This window comes from Accipiter gentilis, chromosome 5 (genome assembly GCF_929443795.1).
Source record: "Accipiter gentilis chromosome 5, bAccGen1.1, whole genome shotgun sequence".
NCBI lineage: Eukaryota > Metazoa > Chordata > Aves > Accipitriformes > Accipitridae > Astur > Astur gentilis.
In genome coordinates this window covers 44,980,489-44,999,863 of record NC_064884.1, presented here as the reverse complement: position 1 = coordinate 44,999,863, position 19,375 = coordinate 44,980,489, and the positions used below count along the sequence as shown (strand labels likewise).

General features: G+C 62.7%; 1 protein-coding gene across 1 annotated transcript; it reads left to right on the top strand.

The window, feature by feature from the left end:
• Positions 1-7,296: 7,296 nt before the first annotated feature.
• Positions 7,297-19,305, top strand: TBKBP1 (TBK1 binding protein 1). The gene is made up of 11 exons (XM_049800077.1): positions 7,297-7,376; positions 8,245-8,513; positions 10,207-10,431; positions 10,525-10,647; positions 10,725-10,829; positions 11,350-11,503; positions 11,597-11,775; positions 11,874-11,923; positions 17,089-17,207; positions 17,619-18,358; positions 18,606-19,305. The coding sequence occupies exons 3-11, from the start codon at positions 10,210-10,212 to the stop codon at positions 18,732-18,734; spliced, it is 1,821 nt and encodes a 606-aa protein (XP_049656034.1). The 5' UTR covers positions 7,297-7,376; positions 8,245-8,513; positions 10,207-10,209; the 3' UTR covers positions 18,735-19,305.
• Positions 19,306-19,375: the final 70 nt, after the last annotated feature.

Here is a 19,375-nt window from a genome sequence, read left to right as displayed (position 1 = left end):
AATAGAGTAGTAACAGTCTGATGGGCAACTCAGAAATGAATTGGCTGTTTACTGCTTCCCCAATCATGCAATGTCTATTTTCACATGAAGGATCAGAATTTCTCGTTTCCTCATAAATGAAACTTTTGCTTTTGAGGAATAGTCCCTTGCTTATCCTAGATTGTCAGCAATAAGCCAAGAAAAAACCGGAGGAGGTGCAGGGTTTTGAGACTATTTTTCATTTCATTTTTCTTAATGCAGCTGTTGATACTACCAGCATTTGAATCTGCAGTTTAACATGGGCATTTTTAAAAGCTGCTTGTGGGAGGGAGAGTAGAAAACCTTAGCCAGTATTTTTTTTTCTTTTTTTTCTTCTTCTTTTTTTCTTTTCTGAAAAGCAGGCAGGGATCTGCTTTATTCCCCAATTTCCTTTTCCCAGTCTGATCCTAGGATCCATTACAATGGAGTCCACTTTCGTTGCCCATCTGCACTGCAGCATCCACAATAGCTCTTGTACAGGGTATCAGATATGTGCCTTTCAGTGCTGGGTTCAGATTGCAGTCGAAGTGCCGACTTTGAACCAGTGTACAAAAAATAAAATAAAATAAATCCCAGGTGTTTAGAGGAGAGGAGGAGCTCTGTGAACTGGGAGAGCCAGCCAGCTCCGGAGCACGGACTAGGGAGAGGCCTGGGTCACATTTCTAGTAATGCCTTTTCTTTTTATTTTGTTTCTCGAGGTGGGGTGGGATTTCCTAAAAAAAAAAAATATAAAAAAAGAAAAAGCCATTCCTGAAGTTGGGGAGGGGGCGTGGAGGGAAGAAATCTGATCATTCCTCAGTGCTACCTGTTTCTGTCCTGTGTGGCTGTTCAGCTGTAGACAGCAGGAGAATAAAGTACACTGAGACAGTAGTGGAAACAAACCTTGTGTCTGTCCTGTTTGTTTTGGGGCTTTTTTGTTGGGGTTTTTTGGTTTTGTTTTCAGGGAACCAGTTCTCAAAAGCAATTGCAGCGGCACAGGCTTTACGTGAGCGATGTAGCAGTGAGCAGGAGCTGGTCCGCACCCCTGTGTGTGTGTCCCCGGTGCTGTTGTCACTTAATCCTGTTACTGCTGGCTGTAGAGGGAGGGCCAAATACCTATTTTATACACTTTTTTTTTTTTTTTTGGAAGAGCTGGTTTCACTGCTTGGCAGACTTAATTGATAGAATAAAATCCTTGATTATTTTCTTTTTTTCTTCCTCTGAGTGCCATTTCAGTACTAGAATCAAAATGCACTTGTCTCAGCAGAGCCTGCCTCAGCTGGCAGCCCGGGCTGGGCATCGCTTGCCGGAGTCTCGACGCTGCCGGAGCCGTGGGGCTGCTTGGGAGGGTTGCGAAGGTGTTGTCGCAAGCGGTAGCTCTGCTCTGGCACTTTGTGTCTTGTCCTTTCCTTCTAAACTAATCTCTCGGTGCAGGTAGGGGAAAAGCTTAGTCTCTAAACATTGCCCGTTCGTGCGATCCTGAAATTTTAGCTCCGAACCAAGTTCCTTTATTAACTTCATTTCGTCAATTTGTCAGTCGTACCTAGCGAAGGAACCGGCGCTTCTGTGCTCGTCTGCCTTCTCGATAGCAAAGACTTTAACCCACCGTGACATGCCAGCGCCGTCACCGCATCACCTCCCTGCCGGCTGCGCCCACTCGGTAATAACGATGGGAAAGGACCCAATTACTAACAAATCGGTAGGACCGATTTATTTACCTTCTAAATAATAATTAAAAAAAAAAAAAAGCTGCTTTATTTTTGTTTTCCTTTTTTTTTTCTTTTTTTTTTTCTTTTTTTTTTTTTTTTCTTTTTTTTGCTTCTTCATTTTCCCAGAGCCCGCCGCGTCTCCTCCTGCCAGCATTCTTCCCCCGCCGCGGTGGCTCGGAGAGACTGTGTGGGTGTGCGCTCAATGAGTGACGATCGCCCGTTTCCTCTTTGGGGGAGCCGGAGGTGACAGCAGTGTGTCATCAGCCATATGTGCCACTCCGGCACCCGAGGATAGCAGGGCCGTGCAGAACTATTTCTGGGAGCAGGAGCTCAGTCTCTTCTCCCGACGCTGGGTTTTATTGTTCAGCATCTTTCTGGCGATGGGTGGCTCGAGGTGAGCGGGCTGATATGCTGAGCTCCCCGGGGACAGCTGTGTCCCTATAGCGAGAGGAGAAAAACCCAATTTCCCTGCAGTCTTGCGGGGGGAAAAACCGACCAGCAACTTGATTTTTCTAGCCTCAGAGGTGATACCGTGGCCTCGGTGCCCTCCTGCAAAGGGCTGCTGTAGCTCGCAGTCGCTGTCTGGCACCGCCGGCACTTGCTGAATGCAGCAGTTTCCCACCCGTGGGGGTGGCACGATGGCAGCGCAGGGGGACAGGGCAGTCAGCGTGGCCCTTGAGCTGGTGTCACCGCTCTGGAATGAAACTTTCCATCTGAGGAGACCTTAATTTTATAGCGGGTTTTTGGGTTTTTTTGTGGTTTTTTTTTTGAACCCTGTTGTTGAGGTGCTGGCTGCGAGCGGAGTGGGTGGTTTTGCACGCTGCAGTCCGTGTGTCAGCTACTGGGGAGCGCTGGAGGAAAACACGTTTTCCTGCGATGGGGAGCATCCCCCCTGCGAAACCCAGGCACTGCGTGGCTACAACGGCATCGCTCGTGTACCCTCACCCTGCAGGGACACGGAGCTTTTCTGCCACAACCAAAATACCGGGGAGTCTAGATGAGAGACATCCAGCCTCCCTGCTGCGAGCGCCCAGGAGCTGATGTGCCGTGGGTGCTGAGCCTGGATCAGCACAATCACGGAAAGGTTGTTCAGGTCAGGGACGGGCTCCGGCACGGGGACTTTTGCAGGGCTTTATGCTCTGTAGTCACGGGATGCAGCTTTCCCCCGCTTATACTCCCCTGTATCCTCCTCCACTTGTTGCTCCCGTGGCCAGGACAGGGGATCAGGCAGCAGCAGGGTTGCGCGAGGACTCGCAGCCTTTCACACGCATCCTGCCAGGCTGAGCTTGAGCCTACGGCAAGAAACGGCACGGACGCAGAATTCCACTGCTGCAGCTCTCTGGTGCCGGCTAACGCGATGGTTTGCTATGTCCGTGGGTGCAGCTGCCTCTGTGTTTTAGCAAAGTCGCTCTGTGCTCAGAGCCGTGGCTTTCGGGGAGCCCGGAGCGTGCCGTGCCAGTCCTGGTTGCTGGGTCGCGGGATTCGCCGGGTGCCGATGCGAGCACCGGGCTGGGAACGTTACTGCAGCCTTTGCGCAGGGGTGAGCACCTCGGTGAGGGCGCTCAGGGTATGGAGCGGGCGCTCAGACACCCCCGGGGAGCCCGAGGATGCCTCCAGCCCACCCAGGGGTGCCTCGCATGGGTAGGAGACGAGCTCAGTGCTGGCTTTTTGAACACGTGGGGCTCTTTCAAGCCAGCGCTATTCCACAGCGGGGCCGGATAAGCCAAGTGGGAAACGGTCGGAGGTTTTCCACCCTGCGTGGCAGGACGAAGAGGTTCTCGCCATAAAGATGTCTCTGGGCCGCTCTAGCCCCTCTGCTCGTAATAGCACTTCCACAACCGCGTCGCTGATGGGAATGGAGTTTTGCGTTCCCCATGTTAGATCCTGTTCGTGAGCAGGAACCGCTGGATGAATTCGCCGCTCAGCCTCGTACTGGTGGTGGTGGGAGCTGATGGGATGGAAGGGAACGCCTCAGCCAGCTGCAGGGCAATGCTGCTGGGTGTCACTGGGGGGGGGATTTTAAGCGTCCCCTGCCAAAAGGCAGCCAGGCTCATTTTTTTTCCGTTGGTAATAACCGAGGAGCCCACCGCTGCCTGCACCATAGGTGCGATAGGTAATTTTGCTCAGGCTAGTAAAGCCTTTGATTGAAGGATCTGACAGGCTCCTTTGTTCCTTCTGAATGTGCTTAATGGGGGTAACAAGTGAGAGACCGTCACTGAGGATGATGAAGGTGATGTTTTGGGGCTCGACTGATGTTTCTATCACAGCTCAGGCCTTGTGCGAACCCAGGGAATTTGCAGCCTCCAAGTAACGCGGGCTGTTCATGCAGGCTGGGGCTCAGGAGAGATTGCTCTTCCCCTGCCTGCCTTCCCCTGCTCTCCATCATTCCCTGCCGTGGGCACTGTGGAAGCGCACTGATTAGCCGAGACCTCGAGCGTACCCGAAACGCATTAGACTTAAATAATTCAGTTACAGAGTTAAGATGGGGATCTGGAAGAGAAGCAGGCATGAGAGATGCTCGGAAACGCAGGGAGAGGCAGCCCGCGGCCGCAGGGCGAAAGCACGGCCGGGCAGCAGGGAAGGGAACGCGAGGGACCGTCCTTGGCAGGCAGCGGAGGCGCAGCGTCGTATGGAGGGGGGATGGAGAAACGTGGTTTTGGGCAGGATTTTGAAGTAGCTGAGAAGCTGGCGGAGCTCCTGGGTGGGGAGGAGGGTGCTGGTGTTTGCTGCGAGCAAAGCCAGGCGATGAAAAGGCAAAGTCTGATGGGGTGGGGTGAGTGCGTGGAGCCCTGCCCGCATCCCTGCCCGCATCCCTGCCCGCATCCCTGCCCGCACCCCTGCCCGCCGGTGCCATTACAGTGCGGGCAGGTGCCTTTGGCTTCAAGCTCGACTGCCTGGGGCAGCCGGCGAGCAGGACCACTGCAGAACAAATGACTTGGGATCGCTTTGCCTAGTGAGTTTGTGCACGGACGCTGCTGGGAAGTAGGGATTTTACCTGGTTTTGCAATAATTACTGTGAAAGTTGGCTGTAAACGCGGCTTTAGAGCTGTTCCTGTCACTCTGGGCGTTGCGTCTCTCAACCGCCGCACCCCAAATGTCTGGGGGTGCTGCAAACCAGCCCTCGCCGTTGGGATCTTCGCTCGGCAGGGTGAGGCCGATCTCCGGCAGCTCCCAGAGGCAGCAGCGAGGGCGGATGAGGGACCTTCCCTGACACTGCTCTCAGCTTAAAACTTTGCAGAAACTATTGGGAGGAGGGGAAAAGGCCACAGAGGGAAGATGCATTCCACTTTTCTCGCCTCCTGCCACCAGCATCCCTGCTGCACCGGGACAGCTGCTGGGGAAACCACAGGGGAAGAGCTGCAGCCTCGGGAAGAGCACAGCATCCCATGGGATGGCCGGGTTGGATCCGGCTTTGCCCATAACCGCAGGCCCAGATGGTGCATTGGCTGTGGGGTTGCAACGAGGACCCCAAAATCCCGGGGCCTGGCTTACGTGGATGACGATTGCAGGAGCTCGGATCGCTCATCCTGCCTCCAAAGTCTCCCTCTGCCTTCCTCCTCTCTGCAGCTGACCCTGCGACAGCTCCTGGGATGGCTGCAAGGCTTGTCCTTCATGCACAGTGAACTTGTGCCCCGTCCCCTGCGTGCAGCCCCTCCGGGGGGGGGGTTGCCACGACTGGGGGGGGGGGGGGGGCATTGGGCCGTGTCCCTCTGCCCGCTGCTCCCCACCGGGCTCCGCATCCCTGGCTCGACGCCTGCCTCCGTCGCAGGCACGCAGGGTTGAGGCCGTGCTGTTTTCTTTGCGTCAAAATTAACTTCGAACCTGATGGAAAACCTTAATTTGCACTTCAAAGTGCTTTGCAGCAATCTGCCAGCGTGAGCAAAGCCGGAGCCGGCACTCGGGATTTTTTCCAGGGCCCTGTTTGCAGCAGAGCCTGGTCCCACGCCTCCTGCCTGCCCCTGCCTGCCCCCCTTTAATTCCCCCAGGATCACCGGTGCTCTCCTGCCTTTCAGCCCAGCCCTGCGACCCCCCCCAGCCCCAAGAACTGTTTTTCTTCTCCAGGCCACGCACCAAATGCAACACGCCGATTCCCCGGCAGAAATTCAGATGGAAACGGTCACGCTTTACTCGCCGAAGCCTCGGAGCAGCTCGGTGCCCGCTTGCCGTCGGCTTCCCAAAACCTCCTTGGGCCTCACGTCGTGTTTTCGGCTCCACAACCCCCAGCGCAGCACCGGGCTCCTGCTCCAGCCGTGGGAACCCCCCGGCAGCCCGTGAGCGGTACCCACCGATGCCAACCCGGGCTGGGCGAGGGTCCGGCTGTGCCGCCGCTCCTGCGGCGACGCTCCGCACGCTGAATCACCGCCGCGCTCTTCCCGGCGCATCCCAGGCTCCATCCAAGTGATGATACAGCTGCGCTAAACATAGCGCTGGGAAGAGGGGGGGGGGGGTGTCTAGGATGGGGACCCCCATGGGAGCTCCCTTTGGGTCTTCAAAGAGGGGGGGGGGGGGGACAGGGGCTGGCGCCGTCTTTGCCTGGTTTTGCACCGACCCCTTTTCCCCCCCACCCGGCGCGAGCTCTCGCGTGATGGAGGCAGACGGCCGGGATGCAGGATCGTGCCGTGCTGATGTCTCCCAGTTCACCTCTGCTGCCGGTGCCTGGGAAAGCGAAGACCCCCCCCCCCACCACCACCTTTCCCTACCCCCTGCCCCCCCACCTTGGTCACCATCCCTGGGGCTCAGCTTCCCCCCTGGATCCTCCGGCAAGGTGGGATGAGGCCTTGGCAGGGATGCTCGTGCCGTAGGTCTGTCCGTCCAGCGCCGTGCGTCTGTCCGTCCAGGTCTTGGGGTCTGTGGGTGCCAGGCTGGCAGCGATCCCCCCCCCCCCCACCCCAGTGTGTGTGTGTGTGTGTGGGGGGTCCTGCAGGGGTCTGTGCCCCCGGAGCACAGAACTCACCAGTGGAGCCCCCGGCAGCAGCGGCACCGGCGAAAGGAGAGCAGCTATTAATAACCCTGCGCAGCAAAGGGAAAAAAAAAAAAAAAATGTAATTCCATAATGGAAGCAGCTCGGAGAGAACAATTCGGGGAATAAAATGTTCTGGGGGGGGGGGGGGGGGGGGGAAGGCGAGCCCAGCCCCCACGGCTTATGGCTGCAGCTCAGCTCTGCCCTCGCCCCCGGGGGTGATGCCCGGGACAGGAGAAGCCCCCCGGGGTCAGCCCCGTTGGGGGGGGGGGGGGGGGGGTCCGGTCCCGTTTGTGTCCCCCCCCCCCGGGGTAAGTCGGGGAGGGGGGGGGGGGCGGCTCCGGTGTTGGGGGGGGGGGGGTTACAGGGGGCCGGGGGTCCAAGCGTGTGTCTGTGTGTCCGTGTCCGTTTCCCCCCCCCCCCCCCCCCCCCCCCCCCCCCCCCCCCCGGGACCCGCCGTGCCCCGGTTGGGGCGGGGGGGGGGCAAGCCCCGGGGGCGGCACCGGCGCGTGGCGGGGGGAGGGGCTGGCGGCCGCCCGGTGCCCACGTGGTTTCGCGGTGTCTCCGGAGCGGAAGAAACGGCGGCCGGGGCTGCGGCGGGGGGGGGGGGGGGGGGCCCCAGACCGACACCGGCACCGGCACCGACACCGGGACCGGCCGGGGCGGGGAAGGAGCCGCATCCCGGCGGGCACCGCCGCATCGCATCGCCGGTGAGTGCGGGGCCTGGGCCGGGGCCGGTGAAGAAGAAGAAGAGGAGGAGGAAGGTGGAGGGGGGTGGGGGGGTGGAACCGGGCCGCCCCCGCCCTACCCGGGCCTGCCTCCTCCCGCCCCATCGCCTCCCGTTCCCCCCCCCCCGCCACCACCCGCGGCTCCATCCCCGGTTCCGCCCCGGACCCCTCCTTGCTCCTCCGACCCCCCCCCCCCCCCCGGGGTGTTGCGGCACCGGGCCGGGCCGGGGACGCTCGGGGTGGGTTTACCGGAGACACCGGGGCCGCAGCAGGCCGGCCTCACCCCCCCACCCCCCCACCCCCCCAATCCCTCCCAAACCGGTGCCCGCGACCCCCCACCCCACCCCGGGCTCCCCCCCCCTTTCCCCCAGCCCCGGGGTCGGGGGGGCACGCTCGCTCCCGACCCCCTTTACACCCCGGTTCGCACCCCGACCGCGGCATCGCGCTCCCTGTCCCCCCCCCCAGCAGCAGGGAAAGCACCCAGGGAGGTTACAGCAGTGAGGAGGGGGCTTATCCCAGTCGCAGACCCCCCCCCAGGCTCTGGGGGAGGCTGCACTGGGCTGCACTGGGCTGCACTGGGCTGCACTGGAGCTCAGTCCCACTAAGTGCATCCTCCCAGATGCTCCCCCCCCAAGTAGGGTTGTGTTGGGGGGCCAGGCAGCTGCGCAGTGCCTCCCCCCCCCCCCCAAAAAATGCCTGTATCCCGGTGGCATCCGCTGCCCGGTACGGCCCCGTTCCCGTCTCCATCCCCGCTGCTGCGCCGGGGCGGTGAGCTGCCGCTTGCCGGCCGAGCCTTCCCGCAACGTCCCGGTGCTGGGGAGCTGCAGCCCCGTTTTTGTTCTTTTTAAAGGTATTTGTAGGCCTCGAGGAGGGGCTGACCGTTGGGAACGTGGAGGGAACGTAGCCGGTACGGTGTCATGGAGAGACCTCCGCCGTTGCCCCTGGAGCCTAATGATAGCGCCGCCATCTCCCGCTGACCCTCTCGTGGCTGATCTCCCGAGCGCCTGCCCACCGCGGCTCCCTGCCTGCGCTGCCGACACCTGAGACACGCGTGCCTGCGCCGCAGCCCTGCCCAGCCCGCACCGACTCGCCCCGCGCCCGGGGCCCGCTGCAAGGCAGGTGTCACGGTATGCTAAAGATGGGGAAACTGAGGCACGGTTTAGGGAGCGGCAGGGCCGGGTTGGGGGACTCTGGGCCAGGCTGTGGGTGCAGAGCTGCTGCCAGGCCCTGCGTGTCAGGGAGGGAGAGGGTCCCATCCCTGCTCAGCACTGGGGGGGTCCCCCTCCACCCTGCGTAGGACCCCCAGGCAGGGGTCTGGGCACCCACCGGCCCCACGACTCCTGGAGTCTTGCTTTGAGGGGGTCACCAGGGGTTTGGGGAATCTCATCTTGGCTTGTAGGGGTGCCTCAGTTTCCCCAGGGACGATAACGATGATGATGATGATGGTGCCCTCCCTGCTCGAGCAGAGGTGTGTCGTCCCCCCCCGTCGCTGCCCCGTGGGGGGACATTTAACACCCTCGCAGGAGGGGACAGAGGAGGGGTTGTGGTGCTGGGGTGGGGGGGGGGTGTCTGTGTTCGGTGCTTCTCGTCCCCGCAGAGGCTGCGACAACCCACCGCTGCCAGACCCCGTCACGCTGGGGCTGTGGGAGCAGCTGGGGGGGGGGTCTGCGCCCCGGGGCGGAGCGGGACTTGGGGTGCTGGTGGGCCGGGCTGGCCCCAGGCTCCGGCAGCGGTTTCGGGGGGCCGGACTGTCCCCCTTCCGTCACCCTGCAGAAATCGCCTCCCGCTCCTGGCTTTGTGCTATGAATGATTTGCGCGGCGGCGGTTCCCGGGTGTCTGTCCCAGCCGGCGAGGCCACGTGTGGCCGGCGGCCACCCCGGTGCCCGTGGGGTCCCCAGCCGGGACGAGGGGACGGTGCCAAAGCACCGTGTGTACGTGCCGGGGCTCAGCACCGCAGTCACTGCCTCCTCACCGGTTTGAGACGTGTTTTCCCCACCGGGCCGGCTGTGCCAAATAGCCGGGGAGCCGTGGCAGAGCCACCGGTGGCAGCGGCTTTTGGGAGCCTCGACCGCTCAAAATCCTCATACCGGGGACAAACCCCGCAGCACCGGGCGGTGCGGCGGAGCGGGTTGGGCAGGATCAGGCCGGGTTGGGGACCGTGCCGTGAGATGCAGGTGGTTCCCCGGGGGGTGAGCGGCAGCACCGGTATATAGGGCACGGTGCGGGCTGCGTGCCGCCGCGGAGGCGTGGGAGGGTGGGAAGCAGCTCGCGTGCGGGGTGGGAGGCAGCGGCACCGGCCGCTATTTCTGGTGCTCGGTCCCCTGGGGGGACACGGGGAAAGTCACCGTGTCCCCCCCGGGGATGCTCTGCCAGGGATGCTCTCTGCCGGCCTGGCTGCCGGCCTTATCCCGAGCGGTGACGGCTGTGGTTGCGGGGGGTTGCCGGGACCCCTGTTTTCCCCCACCTTTACCCGGTGGGGGCAGAGGCGATTGCCTGGCCGGTGTCCCCCCGCCACCCCGGGGGACGCTGTGGGGTTGGAGCTGCTGCCGGTGGCAGCTCCCGGGATTGTCCTTCCTCCGTCGCCCTTTGCCGTTGGGACGTGCCAAGCTCCTACAGACCCCGCTCTGTCCCCAGGACTTGGCCGGGCTCGGGGTGGGGGCTAATCCACAGCTCCCCCTGCCCCAGGCCGGATCCTGCACCCAACGTCCCCGCAGCCCAGCCTGCTCCGGTGGCTTCGGGGTGCCCCTGGCCGGATTCATCCCTGCCACGGGGTCACCGGTGGCTGTCTGTCCCCCGTCTCCATCCCAGACAGGACATGGATTCCATGTTCGAGGACGACATCAGTATCCTGACGCAGGAGGCGCTGGGGCCGGACGAGGACTGGCTCGACAGCCCCAACACCGACCTCTCGGGCGAGATGTGCTCGGCCTCCCACTTCGCCCTCATCACCGCTTACGACGACATCAAGAACCGGCTGACGGGGTTGGAGAGGGAGAACTCCACGCTCAAGCGCCGGCTCAAGATGTATGAGGTCAAGGTGAGGGACTTAGGGGGGACCGGCATTTTTAGGGGGTTGGGGGGGGTCACTGGGCCGGGGGTCCCCACTGACGCCTCTGCCCCGCGGCCGCAGTACCCGCTGATCGGCGAGTTCGGGGAAGAGCACATCTTCTCCCTCTACGAGGCCAAGGAGACGTCGCTGCTCAAGAGCGAGAAGGCGTCGCTGCAGCAGCAGCTCAACCAGTTCCAGCACGAGGTGAGCGGGGCCGGTGGGGCCGGGGGACGCGGGGGGTCCCCGATTCACCCACCCACCCCTGCCTGCCTCCCCGGCAGCTGCAGAAAAGCAAAGAGCGGGAGGAGCAGCTGGAGGAGATGATCCAGGCCTACGAGAAGCTGTGCGTGGAGAAAGCTGACCTGGAGACCGAGCTGGGCGAGATGGTGGGTGCCAGCGGGGACCGGTGCCTGGGGACGTCGGGGACCCCTTCCCCGCTCTGGGACAGCAGCCCAGCAGATTGTTTCTCCATCCCGTGGGGCTGAAGACTCGGTGGAGATGCAGGGCTGGGGGGGCCGTGGCCGCTTCACCCCCGTAACGATCACGTCGGGGCTTATAGCGATGCACGTGGCTCGGCTTTATCCCCGTTTCTTCCCACTCCCACCACGCCAAGGGATGGTCCCAGCTCCGGCGCAGCGCGTGTCCCTGTCCTGGCGCCGCGTTCCTGGCATCGACCGGGCATCCCCGGCTTCCCTCGTCCCATCTGGCACGATGCTGGGGTGCCCACCCCACCGTGCCACCCTATTCTGGGTTGGCCACGTGCTGGGGACAGATCCCATCACCCTGCCACGACGGCTACCGGCAACGTGGGGACCCCAAGTGCCGGGTCTGCCTGTCGGGGGGTGGGGGGGATGCAGGATGAACCCCACGGAGGGGCTGCGGGGCTCAGCCCTCTCCCCCTGGCAGCGGGCGCTGGTGGAGACGCACCTGAGCCGCATCCGGAGCCTGGAACAGCAGCTACGGCAGCGCGACGCCAGCACCTTCCCCGGGCTGGGTGCTCCGTTGCCGGGCCAGGACGTGCCTTTCCTCGCCCTGCACCCCAACCCTGGCTTGACCCACGGTGAGCTGCCCCCCTCCCCGCCCCATAAGACCCCCAATTCCGGCAGGGTAGCCCGGGCACCGTGCCGGGGGCTGAGCCGCGCTTTGCCCGCAGTGCTGGAACGTGCCGGGGGCTGGCAGAGCCGGGGGCTGGAGGCGACGGGGCGGCTGGAGGCCGAATTGGAGGCGGCACGGCAGGAGACCCAGCGTGCCCAGCGCCGCGAGGAGCATCTCAAGGCCGAGTGCGAGCGGCTGCAGGCGGAGCTGAAGCACCTGCAGGACACCCGGGAGCAGGTACGGGGCAGGATCCGGCCGTACGGGACCACCACCCCCTTTCCCACATCGCCGGTGGGTGAGGGTCTGGGTGCTGATGGAACGTCTGCTCTCCCCAGGACCAGTCGGAGCGGGATATGGCCTGGGTGAAGAAGGTGGGAGACGACCAGTAAGTGCCGGGGTGGACTGGGGCGAGGGCTGGGTTGCGGTGGGGGGGGGGGTCCCCACCCTGGCAGGGAGGGATGGGGGCACAAGGGAATCTCTGCGGGGGCTTCACATCCAGGGTGTCCTTGGGGGACGGAATGTCCCTTTGGGCAGGGTCCTTGGGGGGCTTCCCCCCATTGAAGTGCTGCAGGCGGGTGGGATCCTGCACCCCAAAAGCACCCACTGCACCCCCAGGACTTTGAACTGGGCTCCAAACACAGGGTGACCACAAGTCCGGTGTCCGGCACCGTACAGACTGCGCGGTGCCGGCTCGGTGAGTGTGCCGCTGCCTCCAGAGGGCACTGATGGCTTGTGGCTGCCGCACAGCACCCGACAATCACCGTACAGCACCCAGCCACGCCACGCAGCCGTGCCAGGCTGTGGGACACCGGACTGCGGCACGTCCGGGCTGCTCAGAACCGCTGGCTGCCCCTCGTCCGACTCTGCCAGAGTATTCCTTTGTTTTGTAATGGTGTAACTGGGAGCGGAGCCGTCGCGGTGCCGGTGCTTGCGGACCCTCCTCCGGCCCTCGCGCCTCTTCCCGGTCTCCCCCTCGCTACGGCCGGGAGCTCCGGGGGCTCCGTCGGGGCACCCCCGGGCACCGCTTGAGTGCTGGGATGGTGACTGAGCACCTCAGATTTGGGGGTTTGGGATGAGACACCCCCAAATCTGGGGAGGGTTGATAGGAACGGGGGGAGACGGCGTGGCTGGGCCAGGGCAGGACCCCTTAACCCTCCCCGGGGCGACCCTGGCATCGAGGTGGGCAAAGCAGCTCCGGGCTGGTGCCGAGACTTTTTTCCCTAAAAGCAGCCGCCCGTAACCTGTTTAATTAGGCAACGGCCTCGTTACCCCGCTCTCCTCGCCCGTTCAGCCTCACGCGTGCGGGGCTGCCGGGATGCGGCAGCGGGATTTCACACCCGTGTGTGTGTGTGTCCCCCTTATGTGTCGTGTCCCCCCCCCCAATACCGTGATGCCGGGCAGGACACGCCGGGCTGGCATCGCGGCTCCTCCGGGCACGTCGGGCTGTGCCAGGCGGTGATGCGCCGGGGCCGGCAGCCCGTGCCAAGCTGTGGACAGATAAAAGGTGACGCGTGGGGACTGGCCCAGCACGGGGCTGGGAAGGTGCTGGGGTGTTGGCGGGGTCGGGGGGGGGGGGGGGTGGGTGTTCCCCCCTTCTTTTTCCTGAGGTGTTGGATGTTTTTGCCGCTTCTTGTCTCCCCGGTGTAAATCAGTGCGTGGGGCTCGGGGGGGGCCGGCCGCATTCACGCTGGCATCCCTGGGGGCTGCGACCGGGTGGCTGCTGCCTCATCTCTGCCACGCATCCCGGGGGGGGGTGTCCCTCGATAACCCTCCCCACGCTTTCCCCCCCGCTAATTCACTTTATTCTTCACAAAGCTCAGCCCCACAGTAGCTGGGTTCCCCTTCTCCCTGTCCCCCTGCCCGCAATATCCAGCCCCCACCAGAAAATAAAACTCCAAATATATGTATTAACATCTCCCCAAGCAGCCTTGGTTTTAAGCCCGACTTCCCCAAGTCAAGGTGGGGAAACTGAGGCACGCCTGGCTTCTCGCCCCTCACCCCTAGACTTGGGGGCATCTTACCCCCCCTTCCCAGGCACAGTCTTTCCCTTCCCGGTCTTTTCTTATAAATACTGCTCTTTTTTTGTAACCTGCTCCTCTCCACTACTTTTTTGGTGTGAAAGGTGCCTTATCGGCGCTTTCCATCTCCGGGTGACTTTTCTGGCTGGTTTTTGCCAAATTAGTCAGCGTGCCGCTGCGGTGTGAGTGGGGCAGGGGTCCCTCCGGCCTCTTCCTTTTTTTTTTTTTTTTTTCTTTTCTGTTTCTTTTCTTGATTTTATCCTTTTTTCTTTTTTTTTGGTCATTTCCGAGGTCAAGGCCATTCCTACTTGTGCTTCCTCAGGAAGGGGCTGGGGAAAAGCTGGGATCCAAATCATGGGAAAAGCTCCTGGGGGGGAGCAGGGTGGGGGGTGCCGGGGGACAGAGGGTGCTGGAAAGCTGCAGGGCTGGGGGCAGCTTTGCAGGATCAGTCCCTAGGATACCCCCACCGACACGCAGGGGTGACACAGCGCCAAAAGCCGGGGGTGCTGGGTGCCGGCGGGTCGGAGTGCCCCCCACCCCGCCAGCCCCGTGCCCTCTCGCTGCCCTGCCGCTGACACCGTTTCGGTGGGATTTTGTGGGTTTTAACAAATCTTGCACCCATGGGTGCCCGTGCCGGAGCTGCCGCCGTGCTCGCCGCCTCCTTTGCCAACGATGCTTCGCTGGCTGCGCTGCCACGTCCCCGTCCCTTCCTTCCCCCCCCCCCCCCCCCCGGTTCCCCCAACCTTGTGGCAAAAAGGGGGGGCCCAGCGGCTGCTGGGGTTGTACCCGGCCCCCCACCCCAGCCCACGCTCCCCCCCCCCCCAGCCCGGCGGTGATGGCAGCTACGCCTGCGGTTCCTGCTTTTATTTCGGTTTTTCGCCGGCTTCTTGTTTACCAGGTGTGACTTGCTCAAGGTCACCCCTTCCTCCTCACCACCACCCCCCCTTCTCCGTCCCCCCCCCCACACACAGGGCGGGGGTCTGCGCCCCGGCCAGCACCCACACACCGTGGATTAACTTTTGCCACCGAGGGTGGGGGTCAAGCCCCAGTCCCAGTGGTACGAAAATACCATCGTGTGCGTGTGTGTGTCCCCCCCCCACGTTCCTGGGGACCACGGGGTGCCTGGGGAGGGGGGGGGGCAGCCCTGCGAGGGTTGTGATGTGGTTGGCATATCTTGGGGCGGGGGGGTGATGGGTATCATTTAGTGTGCCGTTGCCCCATGATCAACTGGGACTGGTGTCCCCCTCTGGGTGCTTTTGGGGGGGGTCACTGCAGCCCAGCACCCCCCCCCAATGTGTCCCCAGCTGCTCACTTTGGTGGTCCTGGCTGGGGGTCTCAGCTGTGCTTGGCAGCCCACTGTCCCGTCCCCCCCTGCTCCCTGGCCACGGCATCTCTGGCCGGGGATGAAGAAGGGCCGCCATGTCGCTCGTCCCGCCAGGACCACGGGGGACCCACGCGGTCCCGCAGGATCCGGCCGCTCCCGCCGGAGCAGCGATGCTCTGCGGTGCTGGGGGCAGCCGGGCAGGCGTGGGCGGTTGGGTTTTCGGTGGCTGGTTTGTTCTCACGGCTTATCTGCAGTCGCGTATCAAAACCCCACGGTTTGCCCTGAAGAAGAGCTTTTTTTTGGGGGGTGGGGGGCACCAAGACCCCCTCCCCACCACCACTACCTCTCCCTCTCCCCAGCACCAAATCTCCCAAAAAGCATCGCAGACTGCAGCAGGGACCCGTGGGGCAGGTCCCTGCCCTCCCTCCTCTGCAGGCGGGGGTCCTGGCAGGGTGCCCTGGGTGGGGGCCGAGGGGGGCTGCTCGTCGTCCCCCCCCCACCACCACCCCAGCACCGCTCACTCCTCCGCCCCGGTGCTGCGGTTTTGGCGCTTCCTCCCTGCGCCTCAGCGTGACTTTGGGGGGGTGGGGGTGGGGGGGCCTGCGGTGACCCCCCCCCCCCCACGGGAGTGGCTGAAATTCAGCCGTGGGGCTGGGGGAGCTGGGATCCCCCCCACACACTTTGGGGAGAGGCCGCAGACTCTGCACCAGCGTCCTGGGCTCAGAGCTGGGTGCCCACGATGGGTCGCGGAGGGGAAACTGAGGCAGGAGAGGTAGGAGCCAGCGGGGCTGCAAGTGTGTGTGAGGGGGGGTCTCGGGGGCAGCCGTGTCCGGGGACGTCCCCAGGTGCTGGTGTCACTGTGGCAGGGCCATGGGGACTCTGGGGACGTGACATGGGGACCCAGCTGGGGAAACGTCTTTTTCTCTTTCTTTATCACTTTCTTTTCTTTTTCTCTCTACTTTTCTTTTTCTCTCTACTTTTCCTTCTTCCTTCTTCTTTCCTTCTTCTTTCCTTCTTCTTTCCTTCTTCTTTCCTTCTTCTTCCTTCTTCTTTCCTTCTTCTTTCCTTCTTTTTTCCTTCTTTTTTCCTTCTTTCCTTCTTTTTTCCTTCTTTCCTTCTTTTTTCCTTCTTCCTTCTTTTTTCCTTCCTTCTTTTTTCCTTCTTCCTTCTTTTTTCCTTCCTTTTTTTCCTTCTTCCTTCTTTTTTCCTTCCTTCCTTTTCCCTTCTTCCTTCCTTTTCCCTTCTTCCTTCCTTTTCCCTTCTTCCTTCCTTTTCCCTTCTTCCTTTTTTTCCTTCTTCCTTCTTTTTTCCTTCCTTTTTTTCCTTCTTCCTTCTTTTTTCCTTCTTCCTTCTTTTTTCCTTCTTCCTTCCTTTTCCCTTCTTCCTTTTTTTTCCCTTCTTCCTTTTTTTCCCTTCTTCCTTTTTTTCCTTCTTCCTTCTTTTTTCCTTCCTTCCTTTTCCCTTCTTCCTTCCTTTTCCCTTCTTCCTTCCTTTTCCCTTCTTCCTTTTTTTTCCTTCTTCCTTCCTTTTCCCTTCTTCCTTCCTTTTCCCTTCTTCCTTCCTTTTCCCTTCTTCCTTCCTTTTCCCTTCTTCCTTCCTTTTCCCCTTCCTTCTTTCTCCCCTTCCTTCTTTCTCCCCTTCCTTCTTTCTCCCCTTCCTTCTTTCTTTTCTTTTTCTCTTTTCTTTTTCTCTTTTCTTTTTCTCCCCCCCCCGATGAGATGACAGGAGGGCGGGCAGGGGCAGACCTGTCGGCTGCTGTTACGAGCGGCATCTCCCGGGTCCCCGGGGTGTCACAACGGCTCAGCTGAACTCTCCACGCGCGGCGCGGGAGGACGCGCTGAGCCCCCAGCCCCGCGGGGCCCTTGGGAGACGGCTTCTCCCTTCGCATCACCGCAGAGAATATGGGTTTGAAAAGTGACACCGAAGTTGGGGAAGAATTGATGACTTTGTCAGGGCCTCCAAGAACTGGGGGGGGGGGGAGCGTGGCACCCACCTCCCTCCCGCTCCCGACTGCTCCCGCTGCACGGGGCGGCCGCAGGTACGATGCCAGGCGGTGGGCGCCCACAACTTTTCCCTTTTGAGTTAAACACCTGAATTTGGGTTAGTTTTGGGTGCGCCCCACAGCACCACATGGCGGGGGGGGGTCCCCCTCCTGGGCAGGGGGACCGGGAATGTTTCACCCTCGGTGACGCTTCATCCCTGCCGCAGGGTGAACCTGGCGCTGGCCTACACGGAGCTGACGGAGGAGCTGTGCCGCCTGAGGAACCTCAGCTCCCTGCAGAGCCAGATCCTCCGCGCCCTGCTGCAGGAGAAGAGCCTCAACGGTGGTAAGCGGGGGGGGCCGGGGCTGAAACCCATGGCTGGATGGGGCTGGGATGCAAAAAATGGGGAGACCACGCTGGCTGCCCTTATCCTCCGGCTGGTGCTGAGCTCCTGCATGTGTCCATCCCGGGGATCATCCATCCTGGAGGGCATCCATCCCAGGGAGTATCCATCCCGGGGAGTATCCATCCCAGGGAGCATCCGTCCCGGGGAGCATCCGTCCCGGGGAGTATCCATCCCGGGGAGCATCCATCCCAGGGAGCATCCCTCCCCAGGAGCATCCCTCCTGCCGGGGTTCCCCACAGCCGCATTCCCGCATCCATCTGGGATGCACGTGGGTGATGAGGGATATTTGCCGTGCCGCTGAGCTGACGGGGGGGTATTTTCTGTGCTCCCCGTCCCATTTTGCTTTGCAGGCCAACGCCACTCCCCACTCTCCCAGTGCCATTCCCCAGCCCAGCAGCGTCGCTCGCCCGCCCCGCAGTGCCCCTCTCCCGCTCCGCCGGGGCGTTCGCCAGCACCCCAGTGCCAGTCGCCAGCGCTGCAACGGCGTTCGCCGGGACCCCCCAGCCAGTCGCCGGCCCAGCAGCGTCGCTCGCCAGCCCCCGGTCCCTGCCAGTCCCCTGCCCAGCAGCGCCGGTCCCCGGTCCCCCCATCCAGCCAGTCGCCCGCCCAGCAACGCCGGTCCCCAGCCCCGCCATCCTGCCCGTCCCCGGCCTCGGCGTCACCGCACCGGCTGCCCGGCGAGAGGATGGAGCTGGGTTACGCCAAACCCTCCAGCCGCCACATCAAAGCCGGTTTCCAGGGTCGTCGCAGCTACTCGGAGGTGAGCAACGTGGCCCTGTACCAGCAGAGCCGCTCGCTCTGGCTCCAGCCCGAAGCCTCGACGCTTCCCAAGCACCGGCCCTACGGCGAGGTGTACCTGGGGGGCACGGGGTCCCCGCTGAGCGCCCGCGAGCCCTTCGAGGAGCACGTGCGCTTCGAGAAGCAATCGTCGGATGAAGAGGAATGGGCCTTGCCCAGTCCCCCCAGCCCCGAAGCGGGGGCTATTCGCTGCGCCTCCTTCTGCGCCGGCTTCCCCGACGCCGACGCCGTGCACCGGACGGCCGCTGCCTACGCCCGGGCAGAGCACGCTCAGTCCTGGCCCTCGATCAACGTAAGCGGGACCCCACTGGGGATGCGTTGCGGTGGGTTGGGGGGGGGGAGAAGCAAGGGAAACCCCCCCGACCACCACCACCACCGTGCAGGCAGGGCGTGCCTCAGTTTCCCCATTTCTGACCGGCTGCGCAGCATCCGAGTTTGCACCCAGTGGTGGGAGGGTAACGGGGGGGGGGGGGGGGGGGGGATCCGTGGCCCCCAGGAGAAGGTGGTGGTGGGCTCAACACCGCCTTGCGCCCCCGCAGCTGCTGCTGGAGACGGTGGACTCGGAGGTGCGGAGCTGCCCGCTGTGCCAGCTGGCGTTCCCCATCGGCTACCCGGACGATGCCCTGGTGAAGCACATCGACTCGCACCTGGAGAACAGCAAGATCTGAGCCTTCCCCCGCCTCCCCGATCTTTGGATGCTGCATGAAAACACACCAGGAGCGACACGGCTCCCGAAATACCTCCAAATCTTCAGTAGCTACAGAAAGACTGAGCACCCCACCCACCCACCCACCCAACCCACCCCGGAGCCCCCCCGGCCCCCCATAAGTGGGTTCCTCTGCTCCCGCCTCGCCGCGTCCCTGCATCCACGCCGGGTTCGGATGCTCGAATGGGGGCACCGGGATAACGCCGTCCCGGCTGGCGGCTGGAGGGGACCCGTCTGCACCCTTGGGTGTCATCTGCACCCTTGGGTGTCGCTGCTTGATCTCAGGGAGGATTCGAGGGGCTGGGTCCTGGATCTGGCCCCCAGGAAGCAGGTGAAGGGAAGGGGCTGCCCCTTCCCCGGCTCCTTGGGTCAGAGTTGGGTTTGGGGGGGTTGGAGGGGGGGCCAGCTGCTTATTCTCAGTCCCCTTCACCTCATCCCACCGGTTCAAGCATCTTTCCAACTCTTTCCCCCCCCCCCCCAATTTCTACCCCCTCCCCACAAAGATGCTGCTGAGAAATGAACCCCGAGGTGCAGCATAGACCCCCCCCCACCATTGCACTGAGCTCCACAACCCGGGGGCTCTCCCCAACCCTGCCCCCCCCC

What these genes read in the sequence shown, in the direction of transcription:
- TBKBP1 (XM_049800077.1), top strand. Translation starts at nt 10,210, where the DNA reads ATGGATTCCATGTTCGAGGACGACATCAGTATCCTGACGCAGGAGGCG. An exon ending in TCAACCAGTTCCAGCACGAG is followed by an intron (nt 10,648 to 10,724) that starts GTGAGCGGGGCC and finishes CCTCCCCGGCAG; the next exon opens with CTGCAGAAAAGCAAAGAGCG. An exon ending in TGCAGGACACCCGGGAGCAG is followed by an intron (nt 11,776 to 11,873) that starts GTACGGGGCAGG and finishes TGCTCTCCCCAG; the next exon opens with GACCAGTCGGAGCGGGATAT.